The 15,748-nt window shown below is 42.3% G+C and overlaps 1 protein-coding gene across 2 annotated transcripts in view; it reads right to left on the bottom strand.

Moving 5' to 3' along the window:
* The window catches only part of tusc3 (tumor suppressor candidate 3), a 754,082-nt gene that overhangs the window by 478,171 nt on the left and 260,163 nt on the right, over window positions 1-15,748 (bottom strand). For both annotated transcript variants that reach the window (XM_078556286.1, XM_078556336.1), the window contains exon 3: window positions 6,880-6,997. In XM_078556286.1, coding sequence (XP_078412412.1) covers window positions 6,880-6,997 — 118 coding nt within the window. The remainder of the gene's footprint in view (window positions 1-6,879; window positions 6,998-15,748) is intronic.

Here is a 15,748-nt window from a genome sequence, read left to right as displayed (position 1 = left end):
CTGCAGCAGTTCAAGAAGGTGGCTCACCACCGCTTTCTCAAGGGTAATTGGGGATGAACAACAAATGCTGACCTTGCTAATGATGCTCACACCATGAAAAAAAACATAATCTTGGACTGATTTGTACCTGGGGCTGGAGTGGGAAGGGAGCTCGGTGGGTTCAGAATTGGTGTGCCAGATGACTGCACTGCTTCAGATTAGCTAAAGTATGCCTGTATCAGTCTGTCTTGGAGCTAAGGTTATTGGCTGCAGGTTCTCCCATAAGATCTCCGAAGATACAGTGGTCATCAACTTCCTCCCCATGCAGCTCCATGCATCGTTGCTGTGCAATGTTGTGCAAACCACAGCAGACCACTATCAGTGTGGAAACTTTTGCAGTGCTGCGGTACAAAGTTTGAACAGTACCCCTAGATCTGTCCAGATACCTGAATTGCATTTTCAGCACACTGGTAGCTTGTTCAATGACAATTCTTGTGCTCATGTGGCTTCAGTTGTACCTTTTCTGTGTATCATTAGTATGGGTCCTCATTTGGGTCATCACTATATCCTTAGAGGGTAACTTTTGTCTCCATGGAACAATTCACTAATACCATTTGAAAGTGCAAATATCTATGGTAGACTTGACTGGCACAGGAGGCAGCTTTAGGCATGCATGATGGTCTTTCGGTGATTGTGTATCAGCTGAAAATTAATGGAGTGGAATCCCTTTCAGTTGATGAATCTGCTGTTTGATCTGTGGGTCCTTTGATTGTCGCATACCTGCAACCTATGGCTCCCTGGAGCTGTGGGAATCCAGTTAGAGCAGCAAATCCAAGGACCTTCTCATTTTGACTGGCCTCATCAGTGTGAAGTGTACTTAAGTACTGGCCCTGGCAAAGATGACATTCATCAGCTGGCAGATGCACTTGTAGTCAGCTGAGTGTGAGATTCAACAAATATCTCCTACAGATCCCTGGAAGGAGCTGAGACAAAGACATTAGGTGCTGTGGTGATCTTGACTGCCACAGGCAATGTGCACCCACCTGGTCCATTTGGAAGGAGGTCTTCTTCCAGGAGGGTGCAAATGTCAGCAACCAGCTGAAGGGAGCCATCTTTTGCTTTATCTGGAGGTTGAAAATGGATCATGTTTGCAGGGACCTGATGTACAAGCCTCTAGATAAAGGGGGAAAAAACGTGCCTGACATCACCCATATCCTGATGGCCACCTTTGTGTGTGCTGCATCAAGCTGTGTGTAGACCCTCAGTACGCAAACACCAAGTGTCACTACATGTTGAGGTTCTAACTGTCCCCGGTGTTGCGAAGGATGGGCTGGCCACCCAGCCACAGAACGTTCCAAGTAGTTGGACCGTGTCATACCACCTGTCCCTCGTGGAAAAAATTATGCAGTGAAACACCTTTGACCACAAGTCCATCAGGCAGTGATCTGCACCAAACGTCCTAGAGGCCCTGAGGGAAAAGGAGATGGTGGATCTTGTCGGATGGTTCCCCGAGCAGACTGTCAAAGTTATTTGGCAGAATGCCTCATCGCCAGAACTTCCCAACAAGCACCAAGATGTAGCTTGGCTGGTGGTGAGAAAGGCCCTCCCCGTCAGACCCTTCCTAAACACCAGGAGTCTCAGGCCCTCTGCATGTTGCCCTCGAGGTGGCTGGGGAAGAGACTGTTGTTCACCTTCTTGTGGAATGTGCCTTTGCAAAGCTCTTGGGAAAGATGAAGTGGTTCTTCTCGATGTTCATCCTGAGTAGTTCTGTGACACAGGATTCTGCGTTTTACGGGACGCATACCGAGACAAACATCAACTGCAGCTGGAGGATCATCAACTCGGTGAAAGACGCCCTTTGGTCTGCCTGAAACTTGTTGGTCTTCCAGTGCAAAGAATTGTCCCCGACTGAGTGTTGCAGACTGACACATTCCAAGGTCCAGGACTACGTGCTGAGGTATGCACTAAAGCTTGGGGCAGCTGCCACAAAGGTGCAATGGGGTTAGGTCGCTATCTAAGACCTTTCTGCCATTGTGCACCGAGGAGCTGGGAATTGTATAGACCCCTAGGGCTGTATGACTCAAAAGGAATGTATGCAGTGAATACTAAATGTATCATAATTGTATTGAAGCACCTCAGAGTGCAACATGATCTATGTCGATAACTTGAATACCATTGCACTGTCTGTCTGTCTGTGATGACCATATTGAAATGTCTGTAATGTTCATTGATTGTATTGAAGCACCTCATGATCTATGTGGAAAAGTTGAATATGATTGCACTTTCTGTGATGGCCATTTTGAAATGTTTTGTAATGTTCTTTCTGGTATTTTATGAATAAAGTATATTTTTCCAAAAAATAAGCTGAGGGGAAAGTCTGCATGTCCTGAGGCACTGGTGCTCAGTCATGTCCTGAAAGTGAAATCCTCTGTCTGTAATGGCAAAATACTGCAGATGCTGGAAATCTGAAACAAAAACAAAAAATGCTGGAAAAACTCAGCAGAAAAACTCTGACAGCAACTTTGGAGAGAAAGACAGAGTTAATGTTTTTTCTGACTCTTCTTCAGTGCCTCTGTCTGTAAACCCTGTTTTGTGACATTGCTTCATGCAAGTTAGAATTCTGCAATCATTCCCTCTGTCCTGTGGAGGTGGTTGAGGAAAACCCTGTGACCACTGCTTTTGCAACTGTTGCTGATGCTCCTCCTGCTCCTCATCAGAGATCCAAGTTACTCTGCATATTTCTGCAAAGGCTGAAAGCAGACAAGTGCAGAAGGAAGGCAAAAAACTTGGAGGTAGCAGAAATGGCCTCCAAAGTATTGAAAAATGCCTCCAAAGCAGTAAAAGCAATTTCTCAGAACAAGTCCTTTGGGCAAAAGCCTTTCACATAGGCTAAAAAGCAGCTGTTATATATTTATATTTACAGGCTTTTCAGCCTGTCAATTGCTCAGGCCCCTCAATCCCCACTGTCCTCTCACCTTGTTGAAACTGCTGAATTCCAGGAAGCCTGGAGAACCTACACTCAGAAATAAAGGCAGAACCATAGATTAATTTCCGCTGTTTTGTCTTTTAACATGGGCAAATGTAAGACCCGCCTGTTGAACAGCTGTATCATGCATGCTGATAAGTTGCAAGTAACACTGGCGTCACACAACTGCCAGGCAATGACCATCTCCAATTAATTTAACCAACTCCCCTTGACATTCAATGACATTACCATCACTGAATCCCCTCCTGGGGGTTATCATTGTCCAGAAAGCTAATTGGACCGTCCATATAAATACTGTGGCTATAAGAGCAGGTCAGAAGTTGAGAATTCTGCAGTGAGTAACTCACCTCCTGACTCTGCAAAGCCTGTCCACCATCTACAAGGCACAAGTAAGCAATGCAATGGGAAACTCTCCACTTGCCTGGGTGAGTGCAGCTTCAACACTCAAGAATCTCGGCACCCTCCAAGACAAAATAGCCCACTTCATCCACCACCATAAACATTCACTCCCTCCGCCTGTGGAATACAGCTTTAGTCAGCTAAAGTGTCTAATGGGTTAAATGATCTAAAAGTGATTATATTGCAGAAAGGGATGGTGTAAACTAATCAAGCAGTGTAAACTAATCACGCGGGGTATCTTTGAAAAGTTTGTGGTTACAACTGCATCCTGTTATGTGCTAGATGAAACAATAGTGCCCTGATTAAATCTGCTGATGTGGTAATTTATGTAATCTTTATCTACATAGTTGTAGTTAAACTGTCTCCTGTCTTATCATGAAATGTACCATCTGCCTGTAATTGTATTACTGCGCTCGCCCTATGTAGGTGCTAACCATGACATAACTGTGATTTCCTGATGTACGGACCTTATATGGTATGAACTTCCTGTTATGAGCTGTATAAACAATGCTGGATTCTCTGTTGAGGGAGTTAGGCTGACTAGGAACCGCGTGTGGTGTCCTGAGCAGCTTACTCCCAAGCATGCTTGAATAAATATAGTTTTGCTTCTAACAAGTCAGTGTTCTCGTAATTGTGTCGCGATTTGACACGTCACTGATGCACAGTGACAGCAGTGTACGCCATCTACAAGATGCACTGCAACAACTTGCCAAGACTCCTTCGACAGCACCTTCCAAACCAGCAACCTCTGTTACCTAGAAAGACATGGGCAGCAGACGCATGGGAACACCACCACCTGCAAGTTCTCCTCCAAGCCACACACCATTCTGAGTTGGAATTATATTGGCACTCCTTCACTGTCGCTGGGTGAAAATAATAGACTCCCAGCCTAAAAACACTGTGGGCATCCTTACATCACAATGTTGGAATCATATCTCTTTAAACTGGATTTTGCTTTTTAAAAATATGAAAGGACATTGCAGTATTTGGACATCTGGAGGCTGCCCCAGAGCTTTTTTTAAAAGGGTCATAAGTTCACCTGGGAACTGTCAACAAGCAAGCCTCTTCCAAGAAATCACCTGAGCTACATGGTACTTGAGAAAGAGTTGTTTGTTTCTTTTGAATTGCAAAGCACTTTCATTAATGAAAAGCTGAAAGACAAAAAGGCAATCACATGGCAGAGGAGAAACCTTAAGTTTGAACCTGGGGTTTTTCTGGGGAAAGGCTGAGAACAGAAGGCTACCCTTCTCCCTCTCTGCTTTGTGAAACCACGTGTGGTTCTCGGCTTGTAGTCAGATAATTCTCATCTGAGTGTAGTTTGTCTGCATAATTTGGTACTGGCTAGTTGAGACAGGAAGAATTGGTCCAGCTATACTCTCCTCCATGCTAAAGCGTCGTTGTTGAACTTCCTGACATTTACTGGGCCCAGCCAAAGGAACTTTGGACCAACAGCATCGAACCTCTGTGAACTCTAATTTTTTTCTAAGGAAGTATTTTTCCCAACCGCCCGACTCTACAGAGACTACCTGTTGTCTATGTTTATGTGTGCCCGTGTGTGCTGGGGAAGTTTAAAAGGGTTAGTTAGTTACTCTTCTAGATTACAATTATGTGTCAGCCAGTTCTTGAAACTTGTTTTAAAAGAGTTTTGTTTTATAATAAATTAATAATTCTGAGTTTTTTTTAAATAAGCCTGGTCAGTCTCTTTTCTTCTGGGTACTAGAATTATAGGTAAACAACTGGCCATTTTGTTGAGAAAATTAAACATTTAAATTAATGGTGTGGCCTTCAGAGTAGTGGGGCTTGATAATTTGCGCACTCCTCCCATCCCGGTCGTCACAACAAGGACAGCAGCAGTTCCAGAAGGCAGCTCGCCACCATCTTCTCAAGGGCAATTAGGAACAGGCAATTAATGTTGGCCTTGTCAGTGACATCCACATCCCAAGGATGAGTGAAAAAACACAAACGTGCTACAGTCAAATGTGAAAGTCGGTGGGTTCCTGTCGGCTTCATGACGGGCTGGCACTTTTTGGTCTTTTAACCTGTCATCTGCAAAGGAGCCCACCTGTCCCACAGATAAAATTCAACTCTTTGTCCCCAAGTGTGCAAAATAGTTTTTTGAAATGTATCTGTGCAGAAAAGTAATATTCTAATGTTGCCAGAGCATATTACCGTTAAATTATAAGCTTACGTAATCTCAAAAATCCATTGAAATTCCAAGGACTTGTATTGTATTGACCTGTTAATAGTTACATTTTCTGAAATTGTTGCCATGTGCCGTGTGGTTGCTTTTTGGATTACTTCAGAGCATAATGATCACATACAGGCTATTGGAAAGTTAGAATGTTTTGCGCTGGAAATATCATAGTATACTGAAGCCTTCCTGTCACATTTTGTGATTTTAAAAAAAATTCTCTTCACTGAAGGGATTTTGGAAATGCTTTGTGTTTAAAGATTATGGAATTAAACAAAGTGAATTTGCTCAAGTTTAAAAAGAATAGCCAGAGACTGCAGGTCCAAAAACAGTATATTAAAGCGAGATGTGATAATTTGTGAATGGTCACACTCAATAGTTTATCCAATTAGTCAGAATGACTGCTATTAGAAAAATATGACAGAAATTTAAAGGATTAAAAGCTGACAAATTCCCAGGATCTGATGGCCTATATCTGAGGGTTCTAAAAGAAGTAGCTGCAAAGATAGTGGATGAATTGGTCATGAATTTCCAAATTTCCCTTGATTCTGGAATGGTCCCAGTGAATTTCCAGGAAGAAAATAAATAGGGAACTACAGGCAGCTAGCCTAACACATTTGTTGGAAAAGTGTTGGAATCTATTATTAAGGAAGTCTTAACAATGTACTTAGAAAACCTTAGTGTGATCAGGCAAAGTCAACATAGGCCAGGATTTTAGGATGATGGGGTTTCCCTTTTCACCATCCACGCATCTCCATCAATAGCATCTGCCCTGCAGCCATTTAATGCCCCAACAAGTGGTGGTGGTAAGTGCACAAAGTTAAAATGAAGCTGCTGATGGAGGCGCCCCCACCCCATCCCATCCCCAACCTTCCTGTCTGAGGCCTGTACAGGTTTAGTTTTTGGGCTTACCCCTGCCCCTGAACTCCTCCCACCAGTCCGAAAGTTGAGGCTGGGCGAGAAACAGCTCTTAAGTGGTCAATAAATGGCCACCTAAGTGCCTCAACTGAGGCAAGGTCGGGCGGGTCGGCCTAGGCCCAGCCCATTCCAGTGTAAAATTGCGGAGAGGTCGGGGTGGGTGGTAGCCCAGTGGTAAGGCCATCTGAGAAATTTTACGGCCACCCCCTGAATATAAACCCACCGGTAGGGGGACATAAAATTCTGCCCATAGTTTTACAAAAGAAAAATTGTGTTTGACAAACTTATTAAGACTTTTTTGAGAACGTAACTAGTAGGGCAAATAAAGGGGAGCCAGTAAATGTGGTTGCTCCAAATTCATCATGTAGAACTAGTTGATAGCTACTGCACACAACAAAATCCATACCTGCTGAAATACATCTGCTCCCTCATCATAGTCCACCACAGTGAAGAACAACTTATTAGAAAAGGCAGATGAATACCGCCACGAGTTTGCCAGCACCTGGTACTCCTCATTCGCCTGCCTGTAGGAAATAAAGTAAATGCACTAAAATCAACTTGTATGATTAGGAAATGAATTTACTGTGTGAGTACTTATACTACATATTCTTTGTTCAGCAAACAGTAATTTCACAGTAGTCATAACAACTTTGATATATTCATAGTTACACCTAAAAGGATCCCAAATATGAACTTAATTAATCAACAAATATTAGCAATATTAACATTAACTAAATGGGAGAGAAACACATTTATAAACAGTTTCAATCACTATTATGGCATATTTTTATTCACCCATGGGATATGAGGTTTGCTGGCAAAGTCAACATTTATTGGCCATCCTTAATTATCCACAAAGTGGCAAACTGCCTTCTTCAACCAATGTAGTCCAAGCAGCTTGTTAGGAAGGAAGTTCCAGATTTTGACCCAGCGACATTGGAGAAACAGCAATATCCAAGTCAGGATGATGTGTGACTTAAAGGGAAATGTGCAGCTGGTGATGTTCCCATGTGTCTGATGCCCTTGTCCTTCCAGGTGGTAGCAGTTATGGTTTTGGAAATTGCTTTGGAAGGGCGAATAGAAAAGAAGCATAATATCTAAATGGTGAGAGATTGTGGATTCAGAGGGACCTGGATGTCCTAATGCATGAATCACAAAAGCTAGTATGCAGGTACAACAAGTAATTAGGAAAGCTAGTAAAATGGGATAGTTTATTGCGAGAGGAATTGAATATAAAAGTAGGGAGGTTATGCTTCAGTTGTACAGGACACTGGTGAGACTACATCTGGAGAACTTTGTACAGTATAGGTCTCCTATCTATGGAAAGATACAAATGCGTTAGAAGCAGTTCAGGGAAGGCTGACTTGACTCATACCAGGAATGGACGGGTTGTCTTATGAGGAAAAGTTGGACAGACTAGGCTTGTATCCACTGAAGTTCAGAAAAGTAAGAGGTGACTTGATTAAAACCTTTAAGATCCTGAGGGGTCTTGAAAGAGTGGATGTGAAGAGGATGTTTCCTCTTGTGGGAGGATCTAGAATTAGGTGTCATTGTTTAAAAATAAGGGGACACCCATTTAAGACAGAAATGAGGAGAATTTTTTTCTCTTAGAGGGTAGTGAGCCTTTGGAACTCCCTCAAAAGATAGAGGAAGCAAAGTCTTTGAATATGTTTAAGGCAGAGCTAGATTGATTCTTAATAAACAAGGGGGTGAAAGGTTATCGAGGTAGGAGGTTACAATCAGATCAGCCATGATCTTATTGAATGGTGGAGCAGGCTCGAGGGGCTGAGTGGCCTACTCCTGCTTCTAATTTGTGTTTGTATGCTGTTGAAGGAACCTTGGAAAGCTGCTGCAGTTGCTGTGTGCACAATGGTTGGTGTGTGTCTACCAACAGTACCATCATCATAATTGGAGGTACAGGCTCCTCAGGCTGTTGATCATTCTTTGGTACCACTTCAAGCGGAGGTGCTATGGTAATCTCATGTGCAGTAGGTTGATCTGACCATTGGGTACTTTCCTGGACCTGGAATGATGTGGACAAACCCTTGCAGGCTGTGAGCTCTGCTTGCTGAAGCTGGACTTCCAAGGGGGATTCAATGGAGTCTTATGCTGGAGTAAAACTTTGACTTTTTTGCTTCCAGACTCTTCTCTCGCTGAAGGTTTGTCTTTCTGGTGAATTTTCTCCCCATCTGTAGCTTTGTTTCAGTTCAGAATCCATTTAAAGTGTCCTTTTTCTTAGTTTTTCTGCATTCTTGTGAGGATAAAGGTTTTTGGTTCCACCACTGCCACCATGAATAACCATGCTTCGTACACCATGAGATAGGCTTCGCAGTGTTGAGTATATTAGCAGCAAGTCTTTTTCAACAATTCACAACTATATACATATATACATTAGAGGTAACAGGTATGGAACTGACTCCATCCAAGGTCTTTACTCATCTCTGTCCATTCCTAGACCGACCCTGTCTCTGGGTCATGTGCCTTCTTACATCACTGTGTGGGCAGCACTGTACTCAGTCCCACATTAACCCTGTATGCACCAGACCCTGCTACGACAGCCATGGTGAGCAGAGTTGGAGGGTGTGAATATTTAAGATGGTGAATGGGTTATCAATCAAGCAGGTTGCTTTATCTTGGATGATGTAGCTTCTTGAGTGTTGTCAGAGTGGCACTCATCCAGTTAAGTAAAGGGGATTCCATTGCACTCCTGACTTGTACCTTGTAGATGGTGGACAGGTTTTGGAAAGTTACACGGCGAGTTATTCATAGCAGAATCTCCAGTCGACAGAACATTCCACCACTTTGCTAATGACAAAATGTATACTGATAGGGTGGTAGTTGGATGTATTAGATTTGTCTTTTTTTTGTGGACAGGACATAACTAGACAATTTTTCATTTTTTGAGTAGATGTCCATGTTGTAGCTGTACTGGAACAGTTTAGCTAGGATGCAGCCAGTTTAGAGCACAAGTTTTCAGCAATACAGTCACAATATTATCGGGACCCAAATACTTTGCTAGATCCAGTGCTCTCAGCTATTTCTTGATTTCAAGTGGAGTGAATCAAACTGCCTGAAGACTGTGATGGTGGGGACATCAGGAGGACACAAAGATAGATCATCCACTTGCTACTCCTGGCTGAAGGTGATTGCAACTTGCCTTTTGCAGTCAGGTTCTGGGGTCTTTTCTCATTTAGGATGAGGATGCTCATGCATCCTTCTCCTCTCATTAATTGTTTAATTGTCCACTACCATTCTTGATTTGATATGTCAGGACTGCTGAGCTTTGATCTGATCCGTTGGCTTAGCTCTGTCCACAGTATGCTGCTTCCTTTAGCATGTATGTAGACAATTCTTGTAGCTTTACTAGGTTGTGACCTCATTTTTAGGTATGCCTGGCTGCTCCTGGCATGCTCTTCTATACTCTTCATGGAACTAGAGCTGATCTCCTGGCTTGATGACAATGGTAGTGAGGGATACGTTGGACCATGAGATTAAACATGGAGATGGGATAAAATTCTGATGCTGCTTATGGCCCACATCTCTGGATACTCAGTTCTGAGCTGCTTGATCTGTTTTGAAACTATCAAATTTAGAAGATGGTAGAGCCACACATTATGGAGGATGTCCGCAGTGTGAAGATGGGACATTGTGTGGTCGCCACTTCAAACAGTACTGTCATGAACAGATGCTTCTGTGACAGGTAGATTAGTGAGGACAAAGTCAGGCAGTTTTTTTTCCATTATGTTGGTTCTGTCACCACCTTCCGCAGACTGTGCCTGAAAGTATGGCATAGGAAACTATGTCCTCAGCACAGTCAATATGGCATTACTGAACCACTCTTGGTGATGGACATTGAAATTACACAACCAGAGTATATTTTGTGACCTTGCTGCCCTGAGTGCTTCTTCCAAGTGATGTTTAATGTGGAGGCATACTGATTTTATTTTTTATTCGTTCATGGGATGTAGGCATCACTGGCTAGGCCAGCATTTATTGCCCATCTCTAATTGCCCTTGAGAAGGTGGTGGTGAGTTGCCTTCTTGAACCTCTGCAGTCCATGTGGCACACACACTGCTGTTAGGAAGGGAGTTCCAGGATTTTAATCCAGCGACAGTGAAGGAACGGCAATATTGTTCCAAGTCAGGGTGGTGTATGGCTTGGAGGGGAACCTGCAGGTGGTGGCGTTCCCATGCATCTGCTACCCTTATCCTTCTAAGTGGTAGAGGTCATGGGTTTGGAAGGTGCTGTTGAAAGAGTAATGACCTGATTCATCAGGTGACGGGGGCAGTGGGTGGTAATCAACAGGATGTTTTCTTGCTCACTTTTGACCCGATGCTTGGAAACTTCATGGGATCCTAATCAATGTTGAGGACTCCATGGGCCATATCCTCCTGACTATGTACATCTATGCTGTCACCTCTAGTAGGTCTGCCCTGTTGATGGGAGAGGACATACCCTGGGTATGATGGTGAGTTGTCTGTGAATAAGATTATGTCAGTCTGTTGTTTAACTAGTCTGTGGGATACCTCTCTGAGTTTTGGCACCAGTTATTAGTGAGGAGGACTTTGGACTGGGGCTGCCTTTGACATGTACAATGTTGAGGTTGATGCTGTCAAGTTTTATTCTTATTGGCCCAGATTTCCAAATGGCAGCAAGGCTATGGCACTTAGGGCTGACCACGATAAAAAAACTACATCTTCACCCTTCTGCACTGGAGCTTGAAGGATTTCCCGTCCCTCCTGAGGGGCACAACCATCAGTGAACGCAGCTATTAGGAGTAGTGACAAGGTGCAGAAATGGCAAGCCATGCCGCATTTGATATCGCACTGGAAGGAAAGTCTCATAAGATCCAAATAATATAAAAAACAAAGACAAAAATAACTGGAAAAACTCAGCAGGTCTGACAGCATCTGCGAAGAGGGATACAGTTGACGTTTCGAGTCCGTATGACCCTTCATCAGAACTAAGACATATAGAAATGAGATGAAATATAAGCTGGTAGAGGGGGGTGGGACAGGAGAGCTCGATAGGGGACCAGTGATAGGTGGAGGCCAAGAAGAGACTGCCAAAGATGTCATAAACAAAAGGACAAAGTGGTGTTGACGATGGTGATATTATCTAAAGGATGTGCTACTGGGGACATTAAGGGAAGCAAGCTAGTGGCAGATGGCCCTAGTCTGGGTGGGGTGGGGGGAAGGGATTGAAATGGGCTAAAAGGTGGAGATGAAACAATAGGTCGAAATAAATTTAAAAATAGGAGGGAAAAAATATATAGTGTAAAAAAATTATAAATTATTGGAAAAAGGGGGATCGGAAAGTGGGTGGGGATGGAGGAGAGAGTTCATGATCTGAAATTGTTGAACTCAATATTAAGTCCGGAAGGCTGCAAAGTGCCTAGCTGGAAGATGAGGTGCTGTTCCTCCAAGTTTGCATTGAACTTCACTGGAACATGGCAGCAGGCCAAGGACAGACATGTGGGCATGAGAGCAGGGTGGTGTGTTGAAATGGCAAGCGACAGGGAGGTCTGGGTCATGCTTAAGATCCAATAGGCTGTCACTGTTGTAGTGAGCTTTTTAAAGTTCTTAAGCATTTTTCTTTAACTATTTTTAATCTTTAAATGCCTTTTAATTGCTTTTATGAGTTGTATAGCCTTTAACTTAGTGCAAGTAAACATGGAAAAGTCTTGACAGGAATTGGAAAAGTACTTAAAATGAAATAAGTGGTAAAGTGCATGCAGTTCTAAGTGCATTGATTTTTTTTTCATTAAAAAAGGGATTAGCTATGGACAGTGGGTAGGTGGCTTGGAGTGTTGGGTGGGCAGGGTGTTACTTGTTCTGCAAGATTACTTTTAAACACATTTTGAGGCCTTCCATATACAGCTTCTGCTGTAAATCACTTTCAACCTTGGTCATACACCTGTGATTAAGAGCATGAGTATGCTGGAATAAATTTATGGGCAACTTCAGGGAATCCAGCCCAAGACTACAATGTAGGGTCAGTGTTGGAGGCATCCATGGAGAGTCCTGGGCAGTGTATCATAATAAAGTTAAATACAGACTTGTAGGAAAAAATTCTGTGTATTGATTAAAAATGAATTATTTAATGTAGGTTATTGATTCAACCATGTTACAATTCATTTATGAGTAGGTGGCTGGTAGCATGGTTTTAGACTAGTAATGACTGTAATAAGACTAGTAATAGACTGGGCACCCATCATAAGTTTGAAATTAGTGTGTAAGTACTGCACATGTGCGTTGATCTTGATTCTGGGTCCCGATGCGCAACTGTGGTGAATGTCCCAAAGTTCATCATTAATTCCATTGGAAGTGTTGGGTCATTATCTTTTTAGCAGTTTGATACAACTGAGTAGCTTGCTAGGCCATTTCAGAGGGCACCAAATTGCTGGGAGTCTGGAGTCACATATAGACCCAGTAAAATTTCCTTCTCTGAAAAATATTAGTGAACCAGATGGGTTTTTATAATATTCTGGTTGGTCCATTACTGATGCTAGCTCCTTAATTCCATATTTAATTGATTAAGTGCATTTACATTCCCCAGGTGCTGTGGCAGGATTTGAAGTTATGCCTCTGGAACATTCACCGAGGCCTCTATATTACTAGTCTAAAACCATGCTACCAGCCACCTACTCATAAATGAATTGTAACATGGTTGAATCAATAACCTACATTAAATAATTCATTTTTAATCAATACACAGAATTTTTTCCTACAAGTCTATATTTAATTTTATTGCCTTAATTTATCCAAATTATGGAAAAAAAATTACCCCTGCACCAGCGAAACCCCTTGCTAGATTAAAACCCATTGGTAAAGCTGCACCATTTCTTTTGTCAACTAACAGACAAGTTATGAAATTGTCCAATACAATGTTACTGTGAATATAGTGCTGACCAAATAAAACATAAAGATGAAAGCAGTGTCTAAAACAATTGCAGTTTTTAGCTAAACATTTATTTCCATTTACTTCCCATCAATAGTACTAATACTTTCTTCTATTAATTGTAGTTTATGTAATTTTAGCTCACCCCAACGATTCAAGTTTTGATCCATTAAAATCCAGATGACCTACTCTTCGTTAATTTTAAAATGTCAGCATTTACGAATAATTGGTTGGGCTGACAGCACTAACAGGTTTTAACATAATCTTTTTCACCTGGCTGACCCTTAAATGTACTTGATGAACTACATGCAACCAAAGGTATAATAGGTGCCGATGTTGCTACCCTCAAGCATAACAGCTATTTAAAAGTTGTTCCAGTCATCCTTAAAATATGGAAAGCTAAATTGCATAAACTGTACATTGTGATAATGATTTTGAAAGCAAAAAACTTGCATAAAGTAACAAATAGAGCCAAAAGGATTGAATATTTTTGGACCATCCCAATCCACCGCTACAACTTTGAAAGAAGATCCAAGGTTTTTTGCAGATCTTCCACCAAAGTTATCATGAACAATCAGAATGCTGTAACTCCACCCCCAAATATAAAGAATCAAAATTTTTAATTTTTGAACATGACTTTTCTTCCCATTTTCTCTTTGGTTTTACCACATAAAATCTTGCAGACAGTTTCAAAATCCTTGGTGAATTAACGCAAGAAGAGTCATCATAAATGCCGTTCTCATTTTACATCTTTCAAAATGTTTTGCATTTTCTTACCATAACTTATAAATCATGGGCCATCTGAGGAATCTGTTATTTGTCACAGGACATGAAAAATAAATATGAAGGGGAGAGTTTTTATTTTAAAAGGACAATATATCTGGATTATATTGTGAAATGATACATCCTCAGTAATGTCAGGCTAATTAACTACTAACAAACATATAGGGTAGGATTTTTTGCTGAGCGGATGAGTACGCACCCGACCCGCTCGAGCATAAAATGGCACACGATGACATCAGGTGAGCGTCCCACTTGTGAGATATTTTGGTCGGCGGGCATGCGCGGGAGTCGGCAGCACACCCACCAACAATTAATGGGCCTATTAAGGCCGGTAAAGTATTAATCAAATGCAATTTTTCCTTACAGTTGGTGGGCAGGTGAATCAGGCAGATGACCTTTGGATTTTGTATGAAACCTTACCCACGGGCAGGATAAGGTTTCCAACAGGAATTAAAAATAAAATTAAAATGTTGCAATATCATTTATAACATGTCCCTACTTGTGACAGAGTCACATGAGGGCACATGTGTTTAACATTTGTATGTACTTTATTTTTGATGTTTAAAATCTTCAGCTCCCTGAGGCAGGTCTGTGCCTCAGGGAGCCTTTCATTGCACCCACACGTGTGCATGTGCAAACTTCCACGCTCACCCTCCTCCCACCTCCACTCCAGCAGCGCTCAGCATTGCAGCGAATGTTTCACGCTGGCTGGCTGTTAATTCGCCAGCCAGCATGAAATCGACATCAGGGCCCGATCGCGGGCGATGATCAGCTTCGCGACCGCTCCCGGCGCCGCCCTCCGTGCGCCACCCGACGAGGCAAAAATCCTGCCCATAGTAAATGCAGCGGAATACTGTTTTTGGATATACTCCTCATCATGTGGTATGCTGAGTGCGTCTGTAGCTCAATTTGCTAGAGGCAGAAAGTTTCAGGTCTGAAGCCAAACTGATAAGCAAACAGTCTGATAAATCGAGCAGATTGGGAAAAAAACACATGTTCTTGAAATTTACCTACTCAGACCTGCAAATTTCTATACCACCCATTCTTCTTTAAAGCAAGATGTTAACTAGTCATAATGATAATAAAGGAAAGATGTTGGATTTTTCCCAGGCTCATTGAACCTGAGTGTTCTGCCTTATATTGCCTGATGAAGCTGGCAATTTAGTTGCTGAACAGATTCTATGGTGCTTTTGGCCTGCCAAGTGATTCATTCACAGGACACTGAATCAATGCCAATCCCTTTGTGCAACAAGAGCCAGCCAAGGCACTTCAGCATATAATCAGGGGACTTGCCCGGGTGCAACAATGGTGTAAAAATCCAAGACTATCTTTGGCTAATGAGGGCATATTTTAAAAGATGTGTGGGTGCAACATACTTACACATTTGCCTAATTGGGTGTGAATCAAGTTAAACCCTCTTTAAGGTATCAAAAACAAAGTGCTGCAAATTCCAAAAATCTGAAACAAAACAGAAACATGCTAGAAACATTCAGTACGCCAGGCAGCATCTACGGACAAAGGAAAATGTTGATGTTTCAATTATAACCGTCTGCCTGTCTCATCTGCTTAGTGTTCCCATTCGCATAATATGT

This window comes from Cetorhinus maximus, chromosome 1 (genome assembly GCF_964194155.1).
Source record: "Cetorhinus maximus chromosome 1, sCetMax3.hap1.1, whole genome shotgun sequence".
NCBI lineage: Eukaryota > Metazoa > Chordata > Chondrichthyes > Lamniformes > Cetorhinidae > Cetorhinus > Cetorhinus maximus.
This window is presented reverse-complemented; position numbering and strand designations above follow the sequence as displayed.